This window comes from Populus nigra, chromosome 14 (assembly GCF_951802175.1).
Source record: "Populus nigra chromosome 14, ddPopNigr1.1, whole genome shotgun sequence".
Classification (NCBI taxonomy): Eukaryota; Viridiplantae; Streptophyta; class Magnoliopsida; order Malpighiales; family Salicaceae; genus Populus; species Populus nigra.
This window is the reverse complement of record NC_084865.1, coordinates 1,311,328-1,326,498: the sequence shown is the minus strand read 5'-3', so window position 1 is coordinate 1,326,498 and position 15,171 is coordinate 1,311,328. Positions and strand designations below refer to the sequence as shown.

The window sequence follows — 15,171 nt, the reverse complement described above, 5'->3', positions numbered from 1 at the left end:
TTCGAAAGCATGGCTACTTGTAGACAAGTGACAGGCAGTTTGGCTGTTTGTGAGGTATTGAGTGCGTATTCGCTTGCTTTTGTGGATCTTAATTGGCTACAATTTCATGGGTCACTGTAAGATCAAGAACTGTTACATGGTGATCCATTTGGAGATTGACAGGCTTTACAGATGCTTTTAGACGATCAAGGAAAACAAAAATCTGCCCTAAACATTTAAGCTAGCCGAATGTTTCTTTAGGTCTGCATCTTGTTTGGCACTACCGTTGGTTAATTTCAGTCATTGGTCTCACCAGGAGCAACTTGCGTCTCAGGTTTTTGATCATTTGTAATCCATTTTCATCAATGATATCCATAAAATTTGGAAGGTAGAAAACCCTTATTTGACTTGTTTGCAATCGTATGAATAAGAAAAAATCTACTGCCCTCAAGAAAAAGAAGGGGAAGACAGCTAATGTATATACCAGCCAAACAATTATAGCATACTGATTATGCAAGATTCACACTCATTTCTCCTCAGATTTTCACTGTTTCCTGAGGAAACTACAAACATTTTCAGCTCATGTTTTCACAAGAATTTGTTTCGATGGCATGATTCATATTCATTTTTCACTCAAGTTTTGATTGTTTCTCAGGAAACAATATAAACATTTTCTGCTCATGTTTAATGTACATCATGAGAATCTATTTCAATTGCTTGGATTCATTTTTTAGTAGGTTAATGCTAAGTGCTTTCATCATTGCTCTTGAATATTGACGAGAACCCATTTTCCAATCCAAGCCACTTTTCATCATTGCCTTAAATTCATTGTAACTGATTCGACCATCCTGAAAAAAGAACAAAAAAGGGACAAAACCATTGTTAATCTAGTAAAGAAAAGATTGTTACACTAGCTAGATCATACAGGACATTCAATTAAATGTAAGGACTCGTGAAGAACCTTATCTAGATCAACATCAAATATGATGTCTTTGATCACTTGCTCATTGTTTGGACCTAGATCATCATTTGACATGGCTTCTCTCAGTTCGTCAAACTCTATAAATCCGTTTTGGTCCTTGTCGAAGAATCTAAATGCTTGAGTGAGATGCTTATCACTTCCAATTCTTTTCAGGTGAACAGACACCGCCACGAACTCTTCGCAGCTTAACGAGCCATTTCCGTCAGCATCCGCCTTCATAAGACAGGAATTGAACAAAGGAAAGTTGTTTTCGAATGTCATAATCTTTAAAGAGCATCAATTGAAAGAGAAAACACAAGCAGAAGCAGAGTGATAACTCACAGCATCTATTAATAGCTTCACATCAGGATCAGGAACGGAGTGTCCGAACTTGTTCAAGCCGTCTTTCAGTTCTTGAAATGATAAGTCTCCATTGTGGTCCGTGTCCATCATATGGAACATTTGTTTGATTTTATCTACTTGCTCGTCCGGTAAGCTGTCTGCTACCACCTGAAAGAAGGATCGGTGCAAAGATCAACGAGGAGCTTGATATTAGAAGAGATGATCGCTCCCTTGAGGCATTTAATGAATAAGGCAAAAACTTACCCTGAGAGCTTTCTTCTTAAACCTATTCATCAAGGAAAATTGCTTAATCTTTGTTCTCACATTTTCTCCAAGAGAGATATTAGGGACATCACTTGCATTTTGTATCCATGGGTTTTCTTCACATGACATGAAAGAAGAAGACTAATTAGTTTGTATTTCAAGCAATTTACTTCTAATTTTTGATGATGTAAAGGCTACTAACCAAGAACTTCTTCAACTGTTAATCGGTTGTAAGGATTTTGATCAAGCATCTTCTTCACTATGTCTTTTCCTTCTTCTGAAACTTTAGGCCAAGGATCCCTTGCGAAATCTATTTCACCACGGACAATGGCGTGCGCAATCCCTTCCTCAGTTTCTGTACAAGTCATAACCGAAATTCAACACTAAAAATTCATTCTAAGAGAAGGAAAGCTGCAAACTTCTTACATGAACTCAAGGGACACGGTTTCAGTCACTTCGACAGAAATACAAGGGTTGCATTTTGATGATGATGATGATGAAGTTTACCTGCCCAAAATGGAGGGACTCCACAAAGCAAGATATAAAGGATAACACCTGTGCTCCACACATCAACTTCTGGTCCATAGTTTCTTCTCAAAATCTCTGGAGCCATGTAATATGGACTTCCAACAATTTCTCTGAAACGCTGACCTGCGGCAGACAGATTTCGCAATTCAAAAGTTGGAAAAGTACCATACAGTAATGTAACTGTGGCAAGAACAGACAATGTGGAAGATGTACCTGGTTCAAAGAATATGGAGAGGCCAAAATCAATTGCTTTTAACTGGGAACTTTCACTTGCATCTGCAAATAAGAAATTTTCTGGCTTTAGGTCCCGGTGTATCACTCCATGATCATGGCATACCTGCAAAGAGTATCAACATAGAAATGATTACTTTCTTTGGGGAAAAAATCCAAATCTCGCAAGAACATAGCTGTTTATTCCAAAGTATCTTGAATTCAAAACGTTGGATTTCGATTTATATCTCAATATTTGAAGCACTTTAGAATCATGATCATGATAATTTTTAAATGATCTGCAACATCTAAAATTATAGATGGAATGTATGAAACATTAAGGCCTTCAACCAATTTAATTAGACAAGGAAGAAACATTAACCTTGAAATCAGGAATCATGTTTATCATTTCCATAATACATAATTCCGAATCCATATAATAACTATACCTTGACAATCTCCAAAATGGTCTTGGTAACCATTGCTGCGGCACGCTCGGAGTAATGCCCCTTGGAAATAATCCTATCAAAAAGCTCACCCCCTTCACAAAGTTCCATAACAAGATGGACAGCATCTCTATCCTCATATGCCTCCCTGAAGCTCACAATATTAGGATGTTTAGGCAAATGCCTCATGATCTCCACCTCTCTTCTAACATCCTCCACATCAATTTCTGACTTCAGTTTGGATTTAGATATGGTCTTGCATGCATATTTTTCACCTGTTTTGATATCAAAACAGTGGTACGTGATCCCAAATTCACCCCTTCCTAATTCTTTTCCAAATGTGTATTTTTCATGAATGTTGTGACCTGTAGGCTCCTTGATCACTGATGTTATCTGAAGAGCTCTTGGCGTTTGTACCACCGAATCGTTCTGATCCGGCGAGGGTAGAGGTTTACGGACATTGTGTGATGATCTCTTGGAAATGATCATATGACCTAGATTTGCAGGTGTGGAAACACAGCTTCCCATGGAATCACCTTGTTAGGGTTTTTCTCTCCTTTCTTTTACGTTTGTTACGTTAACAACATCCTAGCTATCAGAGGAGGAAGAGAGAAAGAGTCTTGGATAGAGAAATGGAATCCCTAACAAAAGAGCAGGAATGGAGGAGGAAGGGACTAAATATGGCAAAAGTTGAAGATAAAAATTAATTAGTTATTTTGGCTAATCATTACTTGGCTTATTCCTCCATTTTCCTAGGGTTCTTTTAGTGCCTTCTACGTGCTGTTTTCTTTGACTAATGGCTAATGTTCGATGTCTTATCTCCTTTACAGTTCACCTTGATGAAGGTCTACTGGGATATGCTCCGTAAGCAGAAACTTCCTCCATTCATGGCCACACAATGAAAAGATGATGAAACCAATGAGCAAGAGAGTTCACAATCACCATGAAAAAGTCTCTAATTCAAAGAAGTTCTCCTTGGAACACAAGCATTAGAATAGCCAAGTTCAACTACAAGCTAGCATAGAAAATTACATAAAAATTGTACATATGATATTCAAATTGTTACATACATATTCATACTCTTGCCATCTGCTCAACTTATGCCTACAGAATAGTTATATGATCATAAAGAGAAACCAGTCCTGAGGGACAGACAGAGAGAGAGATTCAGAGATCTTCCATTCCATTCCCTTTTCTTGCTAGTTCTTTGGCTATGTAATCACTAACTGATGCCATACTTTTTGTGAGTGGAGGTGGAAATTAAGAAACAGTCTTGAGGCAGCCAAGATGCTGCACAATTGCTCCATGAAGACTCCAAAACTACCAAGAAAAGATACAGACACAAAAAGAGAACGATTGCAAAAGAGAGGCACACCTCCTCTGTAAGACTTTCCACCACCATTTTCTTAATTTGGAGTGATTTGGAAATGAGAGAGGACGGAGGGAGGGGGTGTCCGTTTATAAGAAAGATGGGAAAGGAGGTTCAATGTACATAGTTGCTGGTAGAGAATGTCAAGCAAAGGCAGACAATTAGGGAGGGGATGTGACATATCTGGCTAGTGGGGGGGTTTCAGATTCACGTAGTGTTAAAATATTTAAGTAATTTATCAAGAAATTCATTGAATGTCCATGCAAGTGGGTCACGAGGGATTCTATTTGCTCTGTGATAAAACCATTTTATTCCATGTTCATGCATCAATCATATTCAATGATGTTTGCTTCACTTAGGGGTTGCATCGATCGAGGTTTTTGTTCCATCTTCGATTGGAAAATCACATGACCGTAGTCCACACAGTTTAGCATCCCGATTACTAGGTGATTAACTGGGTGGATTCAAGTTAATTATTTTATTTAAAGTAATGTTATTTATATATATATATATATATATATATATATATATATAAAAATCAGAATTTAATTAGGTTTGATCATATAAACTAAATAAGTTCTAAATTTAGAATGGTGAATTAAATACCAAGTCATTTGGATTTAATAAGTTCAATATTTAAAATGGTTTGAAATAAATCCAGCTTCGATTAAACTTTGAGTTGCCAAGTAACCGAATTAACCTAATGAGCTAGCAAACTTAATAATTATACACCAAGGGTTTATTTGTTTTGCTTAAAATATATTATAAAAAAATATTTTCTAAATTTTCTTATATTTATTTTGAAAAAATATTTTATAGAAAAAACAGATCAATATAAAATATTTTATAGTCAACCTTTAAACTTGGTTCATTTTCTAGAAACTTTTTCAATTCATGAACTGTAAAATATTTTATAAATAGTAATCTATCATCTAATTATTTCAATCGTCACCATCATTACCACTGTTTTCTTTTTCATTACCATCATAATTATCTCATTATTATTACTGTCATCTCACCACCACCACTATCTATATCTCATCATCATTATTTTTTTACCATCACTTCCACCTCCTCTCTCGTCACAGTTAAAAAATGTTTTATATTATATTTTATTGAAAATATTTTATATATATTTTTTTGCATATAAAGTTTTTTTTAATTTATAAAATATTTTACGCAAAATAAACTAATGGAAATCAAACAAATTTTGCAAGAAAATATTAGAGGGAAGCATGGGCCGTAGTGGTATAGTTCGGTTGGGTCTAAAAGTTCTGGGCTAGGCATGGTTTAATTCAAAATGCAATGCAAGCTTATTGGCCTAGAGTTTACTACTTTACTTGCATATATCCTCCAAATACTGTATATCATTTAATGGGTGATTTCATATATATTTTTTAATTAATATTTATTTCATTAAACCAGAATACCCATCGAATCATCATAGGCAAATTATATTTTCAGATTTTATTGAATTCCTAATTTAATTATGAACTAAATCATAATAAAAAAAAACCTGTTAAATCACTAAAACAACCCTTTAATTTTATTCTTCTATCAAGAATTTAACATTAAATTTTGGCACGATCGAGTAAAAATCTTACAATTACTCAAGCAGATAATTAGGGGCATGGGATTTAAGAAAAAAACCTAAAGGATTTCCAATCAGTCCTTATCTTGCAGATTTCCATGCATAGCCTACACTAAAACTTTGTTTCATCTATATAAAAATCGAGAAGTCAATTTTATAAATTATTTAATTATTATTTGAAATGTTCATTCTAAAAAACTAGTTAATTTGAGAATATTCCCTTCATAAAAAGACCTGTAAAACACTCCATCCCTCCCAGAGAAAGCTTATTTGACTCTATATTTTTTGTTGTCTCAAAATAAGTATCTAGTGAAAATATTAATTCCTATATTTTCCTTCAATGCTCCTAATAAATTTTATAAAAGACCTGTAATTAAAAATAGTATATTTTTAAAAATTCTATATAAAGAACAACAATACCTCACTAAATTATTGGCATAAAAATAAGCCATAATGAATGACTAATTGGAGCATTGATTTTAATGTTATTAAACCCTGTTAGATTTGGTAGGTCAACTTGAAACTTGACTCGTATTTTGTTTTAAAAAAAATATGTTAAAGTTGACTTGGTTAAACTTGAGTGATTTGATGAATCATCTCATAACTATGTCAATATCCAGTTTGACTTTGATATTTTTTCAACATCAATTTAATTTCTTAAAAAAAAATAAATTAAAACAATGTCTTTTTAGATTTTAACTTAAGTTAAACTGGTCCTAGGTCATAGGTTGACTCAAGTTAAATTGGGTTAATTCGCTCAACCTATGACTTAGGGCTTGAACTGCACATGTTTAATAACTTTAATCTAGTTGATAGTTGTTACAAACTAAGTGTTACTCTAAAATTAAAAAGAAAAAGTGATTAGAAATATCCGATCTAATTTCTATACCTAACACTTGAAACTGTTTGGGAATGCGATGCAACTGCGTTCCCAAAAATATTTTTTTTTTTTTGCTAAAGTTTAATATGGTTTGTACATTTTGGATCGTTTTGATGTGCTGATGTCAAAAATAATTTTTAAAAAATAAAAAAACATCATTAGCTTGCATTTCGGCACGAAAAGTTAATTGAAAAGCAACCGCTACCACACTGTCAAACACATTCTTAGAGCATCTCTAATGAGAGAAGCTATATAGAATAATCAAAATGGTAATATGGATTTTTGAATAGTATAAATATAATTTTTTTTTCTGTCTATATGCACTCCAATGGTAAAAAAACCTTTTAGAAGAGTCAATTGTATTTTAATATATTCGATACATAATTATTTAACAATCCAATATGACTCGGTTGATTTGACAGGTCTCAAAACAACTCAGACGATTCTCAATCAACTCAATATTAAATGATAAAATTAAAAAAAATCAATACAAAAATACAAAAAATAACCCGAGTCAACCCGGGTGAACTTGCCAAGCCCATGATACAGACCATAAGAACAAGATAATCTTATAAAAAGAAAAAATTAAATAGATTTAAAAAAAATCAAAAGAAAAAAAATCTAATGAAAAAAACATTAGTATAATAAATAGTATTTTAACATTTTTGCAAGATATACCTGAATAGTATTTTTATTTAAAAAAAATGATAAGACAAGAAATGAAATAAATAAACACTGAAAAACTAAAATAATATTTTTTATTATTATTATTATTACTACCAGCTTTCCATTGAGCATCATGCTCTCAGCTTGCCACTACCTCATTAGTAATTAAATTAATTAAAGTAACCGCAAGAGTTCAGCTATAACACAAAAGGAATACATCCCGTCAAATATTAATTATTTTGGTAACATATAATTTCTTAATATTCCCTCCTCACTCTATATTACTTCCATTATTATACATATAAAATAAACAAACCAAAAACATTCTCTGCAGCTGCAAATTAATTCCTAGCCCTAGCTAGCTAGGGTTTCTCATTTCTGTCTTTTGGCCTTCAAGAATTGTTTTTACAATTTCTTATCTCAGTTCCAGACCACACTGCATCGATATGAGTCAAAAGGTATTGTTTTTTTTTTTTTTAGTAAAAGATGTACTACATACCTTGAATATGTGTTAATATATAAAGCTTTTTTCTTTTTTTCATCTATGAATTAAAACTTAATTTCTTTTTTTTTTTAATTCAAAACCCTTGTTTTGTTTAATTCAAGGATTCTTTATATATATATATATATATATATATATATAAACCTCTTAAAAAAAAAAAAACTGTGATGTTATAAAGGAGGAAATCTTCCCTTTGAAATAATCTAAACCTAATGCTGTTACTATGTTGTTGCGTAGCTAAGTCAGTCTTGACTTGTCATCTTTGAACATCAATCTTAGATTCTTGAACTCTTGACCTGGTATATCAAACAACTTGGATGACTGTTCATTCCTATGCTGTATAATTAATGTCACTATCCATACCACATAATCCTCTTCTCGTTCTCTTTTTTTAGTTTCATCTTGGCCCTTCTTTTGTTTATTTATTTTGGTTGTAATGTATGTTTTTTGGTTAATATGTTTGGGAATTTCCTTGTCGCCGTCCTTGATGAGCTCTACTTTGGTTATTCAACTGCTTTGGAGTATTTCTTTGTTCTTTACGTGATGTAACAGTGATCATTGTAGCAGACTAGGACATTGAAGAAGGCTACTGCAAGAAGTAGCTCTTTTGATGGTGTGAAGAGGGTAAAGTCTTTGTTTTCAAAGATGAAGATGACTAGCTTTGATCAGAGTAGTGAACCTGAATCTCCTAGGACAAAATCAGGCCCTGGAATTGAAAGGAAATCGATTGTATCGAAAACTGGAAAGATGAGTCCTATCTGTAACGCAAGAAAGAAGACTGCAGAAGTTATAGCAGAGTTAGTGGAACAGGAGGAGATTGATCTTGATGAGCAGTTCGGTAAGGAAAGATGCTCTGATGATCAGTGTATGTGGTTGACTTCAGATAGTTCATCTCCTGCATATTTTTTTGAAGAGTATAGATTGTCTTCTTCATTACATGTTTCTGTTGATGAATGGATGATCTCATGGCTGTCAACATTGGCAAACTCTTATGTCCATTTAGATAAAGCAAGTTCTATCTCTGACAAGTCTAGAGAACTGAATCCTGATCAGGAGGATGCATCTTCGGAGAGAACTGAGCCGGACTTTGAAATGATTTTGCAGGAGGATTTGAAGGAAGAAAAGCGACTTAGTTTGGTATCGAAATCATGTAGGAGGAAAATAGAGTTCTCCGTGAGTAGTTCTGAGAGTTCCAGCTCAAATTTTGAGCACTGCTGTGGGAACTTAACAAGCTCTGACGACTCAGCTGCGCCTCCTAGCAGCACCACCTTTGATTCTCCTTCTTGTTCTTCTCGCACGTCGGATTTGGACGGGATGAGTTTTTCAGTCTCTTTACTAAGTCTTGATGGTGATGATTCCAAGTGGACTTCGGATACGGAGTTGGAGTCGGACATTTTAAGGTCTAGTTTTCCTAGTCCATCCTGCTGGAGAAGTTGGAGTTCTGAGGCTTTCTCATCTAGTTCTAACGTTTCTACTCCTGGCAAATTCCAGGACGGACATTTGCACCGTGATTTATCCCTGGAGAATAGTTCTTCAGAAGCTGAAGTTTTGAAAGATTTCAATACAGACGGTCCTCTTTTCTGGCCATTTGATAAGAAACTGGATTGGAATTCTGAGGAAGATTGGAAATGTTTTGCCATGTCTCCTCGTAAGGACAAGCTATCAATTTCTCCTCAGAGGATCTCTTCCAAATCTGTTGAAATGAAATTCCATGACAGTAGAGTGGACTCAAAAATGGTGTGTAGGAGAAGACTTGTCTTCAGCTCAGGTTCGGCAGCATCAAATATTCTGGAGAAGAAACAGAGAAGGGACAATAATAGCAGTACCAAGAAGATGAACTCCATGCCATCAAGGCTGAAGAAATCTGTCAAAGATGGAAGAATTCCTGCCCCAAAAGTGGATTCTGGGAATACAAATTTCTCGCAAGATGATTTTGCATCAAATAAGAAACTTCCAATTGAGATACTATTGGGCCTCAATGAGTTCGATGGACATGAGGGAGTTGATTCAGAATTCAATGAAGGTGTTTTCTCACTAGATGACTCTCTCTAGGAATCAAAGCATGGTGTTATTCTGTTGAAACTGGGTACCGCGAGCTCACATGACAGAACATGTGTTTCATAGTTTTGCTGGTCATGTCATGTCATGTCATGTCACAGAAACATACGGCATGATCATTTATACTTCGTTTTTGCAAGGTAACATTGCATGCATAGAAATAGACAAATACTAACTGGATCCTACCTTGGTTGCTTGAGGTATGAGGTCATAAGAATTCCCATGAAAGCTTGCATGTATTCATTCTTGTCCTTGAAACAGAGAAAATTCACAGTAGTCTTGTGGTTCTACATTTGTCAATGGTGGGGGCGATGTTTTCTGTATCTAACCTCGTCCTTAATTTTGCCAGCCTTTAGCAGGAGAAGTTTGTTTTCTCGCATTTTTATCGACTAACCCGACATGAAATATGAGTGCATATATGCAAGTTACTTTTGTATTTCTGTAAGTTGCAGTCCATTAATGAAGACAAGGTTCTTGTTCTTACAAACAAGAGGAGTCATGTAGTTTGATCCAGTTCAAAAGAAACAAGATGTATGATTGTGATATTCCCACCTTTTTAGTCCAAGGATATTTGTTATATTTTATCTAGCTTCACATGATGAATTAAGAAATTCATGAATTTCATTCAAACTAGATTTTTAGTTTTTTTGTTGAATCAGATAAGATATTAATTTAATAAAACTTGATTAATTTAACTAAGTTTTTAATGATTCGTACAATTCAATCAAATCTGATTTTAACTCAATTAAGTTAGGACTAAGAGTGCTTTTTTTAAAAAAAAACAATATTATTTTAATAAAAATAATTAATTTAATTAATTTGATGAGTTGTAAGTTTGAGATGGTGATCTAATTATCTAGATCAATTCTCAAATTAAAAGGGTTAGATTGGGAAACATAAGTTGATGATTCATGAACAAAAATATAATTCATATATATGTTTTTGATAACTAATAAGTATATTGTTTATAATCTTATTGTTTCTAAAAATTTGTTTATTGAATTTGAGTGTATAAACCATAGCCGGGGAACGTTTTCGAGGAGCAAACTAAGAAACTTTAATGAAATAGTAGCAATATTATTTGTGATTTAATGAAATGTTATGTAATTAAATTAAATTTAGTTGTTGATCTTGGTAAGAAATTTCATATTCTGATGGATTCATGATCTTATATATATTTTTAATGAATTAATTATTATTCTAACATATAGATGAAAATATCACAAAATATTCCACTGAATTAAATTTCTTGATGTTTAAACTATTTAGATTAATTGAATATAGATTTTTCATGTATAATTGAGTAATTTCATGCCTTGAGATGGTTGATGAAATACATATTATGACGACTTATTTCATCAATGAAAGGAAGCATACAAGCATTTATATATCAATTGAAAGGTTGTATATCAATATGAAAAAAGCTCAATATTTTTTTAATGTTTGAAGAATAATTGTAAATAATAAAGAAAAAATATTTTAGATATTAAACAGTATTAGCAATTTTAGAGATTTGTAAAATATTAATTTTTAAGTATTTTATTGATTGAGAAATTATTCAAAAATTTATTCAAAAAAATAATCATTACTACATTCTCAAACAAGAAATTATTCAAGTATTTTATTAATTTTCAAGGACTCAAACAATAAATCATTAATTTAAAAATCTTCATGAAAAAATTTGTTCAAAAATTATTATTATATACTGAATGAAAATAGAAATATCATGCTATATATATTCTTGTTTTGTCATCTCATCAAGTCATATAAAATTTCCATGATCCATGCGGTAGTTGTAGTGTATGATTTACATGATTTTTTTTTTTTTTTTATCAAATGTTAATAGTTTCATCAAGGCCGTAGCAGACCTTCATGCTAGAGAAGCCCAATGCTTTGGTCTTAATAGATTGGGCCGCGTTAAGCCCAATTATTTGGTCTTAATAATTAAAAAGCCCAATGCTTTTTCTTAACATTTATCTTACCTCCTCAATTTTCTTTACCATTTCTTTTGTATGAACAAATTTGGATTATGGCAAAACACAGAGCATGGTAATCTTCTAATCTGTTTTAATTAGAATATGTGACGTGGACGAGGATGCAGGGTAATGACATTTATTACGAACATTATAATTACAAAAAAATATTTAAAATATTCAATTTTTATTTATTCAAGTCTTTATTTGATAAAAAATATATTACAATTATTTATATAAAAAAACTAGAAAATCTTAATAATTACTATATATATATATATATATATATATATATATATTCTCTTTAAATAAATAAAAAAACATAAAACACATTTGATTTTCAATATTGTGAGTCACATATTATTGAGTAGATTGTGTAAAATTTTTTATTTTTTTAATTTGATTTTCAAATTTGTTTTTTTAGTGTTTTAGTCATGATAGAAAACCAGTTGATTTTGATTTCTTATAAAATGTAGGATTGAAAGAAGAGGGATCTAAATGAAAAAAAAAACATCAAACATGGATGGTATGTTATAAGTTTTGCAAAAGATGCACTTTAGTCCTTGGAGTTTAAAAATTATACAATTTTAATACCTCAATATTTTTTCAATTCAATTTTGGTATGAAAAGTTTATTTTTGTTATTTTTAGTCCATAATTGAAAGATGAGACATATAGAGGTTGCTGGAATTTAGCGGTAGAGAAAAAAAAGTGTCGTTGACATTGATTTAAGCAAAAAAAAATGATATTTGTGTCGAACGATTTTATTTGATAAAAAGAGTTCATATTAAGTGTTTTTTAACCTTTAAAATTCATGAAATAACAAATATGAGCTCATGTTGACTTTGAGTTTCAGGTTGGTTTTAATTTTTTTGGTTTTTTAGGTCATAGATGGGTTTATTACGGTTCTTATATTATTTTAAAGGTGTTGTTGGGTAAACAATAGGTTCAAAAACAAGTTTCTGGATCAAAAAAACCTAAGCCATGATTTTTCTGCAACCATAATGGCTGAAATTTGGGAAAATTAACGTGTCCTCTGAATTTTTTTTAAATAATAATTTGGGGTAGATGACATGTCATCCGCTCCACTTGTAAGGAAATAATAATTAAAGACCCAATCACTTGGGGCCTATGCCCTGATAAAATAGGCCAAACGGGCTTGCTTGATTCTGGCCATTTTTTTTTTCTAATTAATAATTTTTTATTTTATTTTTTCTAATTTATATTTAAGTTACTACCGCTTTTTTTTTATTTGGAGAGTTTCTTTTAAATGATGATTATCTTTTTAGTTATACATTTAAATTTAAAGATTTTTTTCTTATTAATTTATAATTGTTTTTTTCTTTTGTATAAATTAAATTTTTTTAAAATAAAAAAAATATTTTCAAAAAATATTTCTGCAATTATTATTTGTGGCCCACGAGTTACATATGTCAATTGCAACAAGCTCGACTTAAATATATATTTTTTATTTGTGCTGCTTTACCAAAAAAATTGTTACCTGTATATATTTATAAAACCCTAAAATTGATAGCAATGAAGAAAATATAGTTCGTCCAATGTTATTAGATAAATGACAAGAAATGCAATGACAAGAACGAGAAGGTTCTTAGCAATGGCTGGCTAAGTTACTTATGGATGTACCCAATAACTGAATGACACATGTCCATTTTCATGCTAAGTTTGAAAACTGTCACTCTTCTTTGCTGCCTCCTCTGTTTTCTTGGAACAAATCTAGATTTTGGCCAGCCCTAACAATTAATTCTCGAGAGTCGACCCTTTCTTATGATCATCTATTACCATAATATATATATTAAATAATTTCAAATAAAAAATATATAAATTTTGGACAAACATGTAACGAGGAAAATTGCCTAGCAGGTTCACAGGGATAAAGACAGGTCAAAGTCAAAGTCAAAGTCAACGGAAGCAGAGTTTCTGGAGATCATGGCCATAAAGTTGTTTAAATACAGTTGATCTACAAATTCAAAGTTATTTGAACTGGATTGTGAGCCGAGTGGATGTTTTTTCAGAGGTCTTGTAGCAGATGGAGAGAATAAGAAGTTTGATTCATGTTCTTGTAAATCAAAACTAACCTTTTGATTTAGATATATAAAACACATTTACTCAAACCATTTTCCACAACTTGGCCAAGACTCGAGTGGTGGATCGTGCTAAGTAAATTTATGTGAATTAATTTTTATATATAAAAAATAAAATTAATATAATTTTAAAATTTTAAAATTAATAAGTTTTAATTGGATTAATTAGATCAAATGAGATCGATCCTAGTTGTTTTTTTTATATTCAATTTAAGTCAGGATGGGTTAACCGGATCTTGAATTTATCATAACTAAAAGCAGTAATAATAATTCTACTTAGATTAGAAAATACATATTATTTTTTATATATATATATATATTTTAAAATAAATATAAATTTTTATTCTCTAATCACCTTAAATATAAACTTTACTCTTATAGCAGCAGCTAATTTCTATTTATTTTTCATATGGTTTGATTTTTATAAAAAAAATAATTAAATTATTTTTTAAAAATCAAAATTGAACTAGTTCAAACTGATCGTTTTTTGTTCAGTTATTTTAAAACAAAAACTAGATTGACTTGGTTTTTTTTCGGTTCAATTTCTTTTAGTTTTAGACTTATAAAATCAAAATCGAACTGACCAGTTCTTTAGAAATTCCAATCGATTAATTAGTTTTTTTACTATTCAGTTTTTTCAATTATTTTTTTTAATTTTTTTAGTTTAATTGGTTTTTTGATTTTTTTACCCCTACCTAACACCATCAGTGTACAACCACCACCACACGTGTCACACGTGTGGTCCAGGTCGACGGAGACTCCGTTCTACACGGTGGCATGATTAGACAACTACTTTTAACGAGGACTTCCCCTAAAACCCACAATTCCATCAATCTCCCTTATTCTTTTCTACTATTACCAAATTGCCACCAAAATTATAATATGAATCAAATAATTTTTTCTGGGGCTTTAACGTTAGAGGATTCTAAGCCCACGAGGTTATTTATATTTACATCCATGCATTTATAAGAAATATTTTTTTTTCTCCTCTCTTTAGTAGCTTATACTTTGGATAATACTGTGGGATTACTCTTCATGTTTTAGGTGGTGTTTGTGCGGTTAAATTATTTTTTTTTAAAATTAATTTTTTAGTGTTTTTTTAATTGTTTAGGTGTGTAGATGTCATAAATAAAAAAAATATTATTTTAATATACTTTCAAGTAAAAAACACTTGAAAAACAATCTAAATTTTAAACTTTTAAAGTATTTCCAAAGATTTTTTTGTAAGATAAAATCCATCAAATTTACAAGTGAAGAAAAATATAATTCAGTGGCTATAAATAAAAAAAAAGTGTGTAAAA

The 15,171-nt window shown here is 31.4% G+C and overlaps 2 protein-coding genes across 2 annotated transcripts; one reads left to right on the top strand and one right to left on the bottom strand.

The window, feature by feature from the left end:
- Nucleotides 1–436: 436 nt before the first annotated feature.
- On the bottom strand, nt 437–4,312 carry LOC133672953 (calcium-dependent protein kinase 24). The gene is made up of 8 exons (XM_062093526.1): nt 2,734–4,312; nt 2,288–2,411; nt 2,054–2,197; nt 1,749–1,901; nt 1,547–1,662; nt 1,283–1,450; nt 941–1,174; nt 437–827 (listed from the first exon to the last, which is right to left on the bottom strand). The coding sequence occupies exons 1-8, from the start codon at nt 3,256–3,258 to the stop codon at nt 684–686; spliced, it is 1,608 nt and encodes a 535-aa protein (XP_061949510.1). The 5' UTR covers nt 3,259–4,312; the 3' UTR covers nt 437–683.
- A 4,077-nt stretch (nt 4,313–8,389) lies between these two features.
- On the top strand, nt 8,390–9,790 carry LOC133673262 (uncharacterized). The gene has a single exon (XM_062094006.1). It carries the CDS (start codon nt 8,390–8,392, stop codon nt 9,788–9,790), a length of 1,401 nt encoding a protein of 466 aa, XP_061949990.1.
- The last annotated feature ends 5,381 nt before the right edge of the window (nt 9,791–15,171 follow it).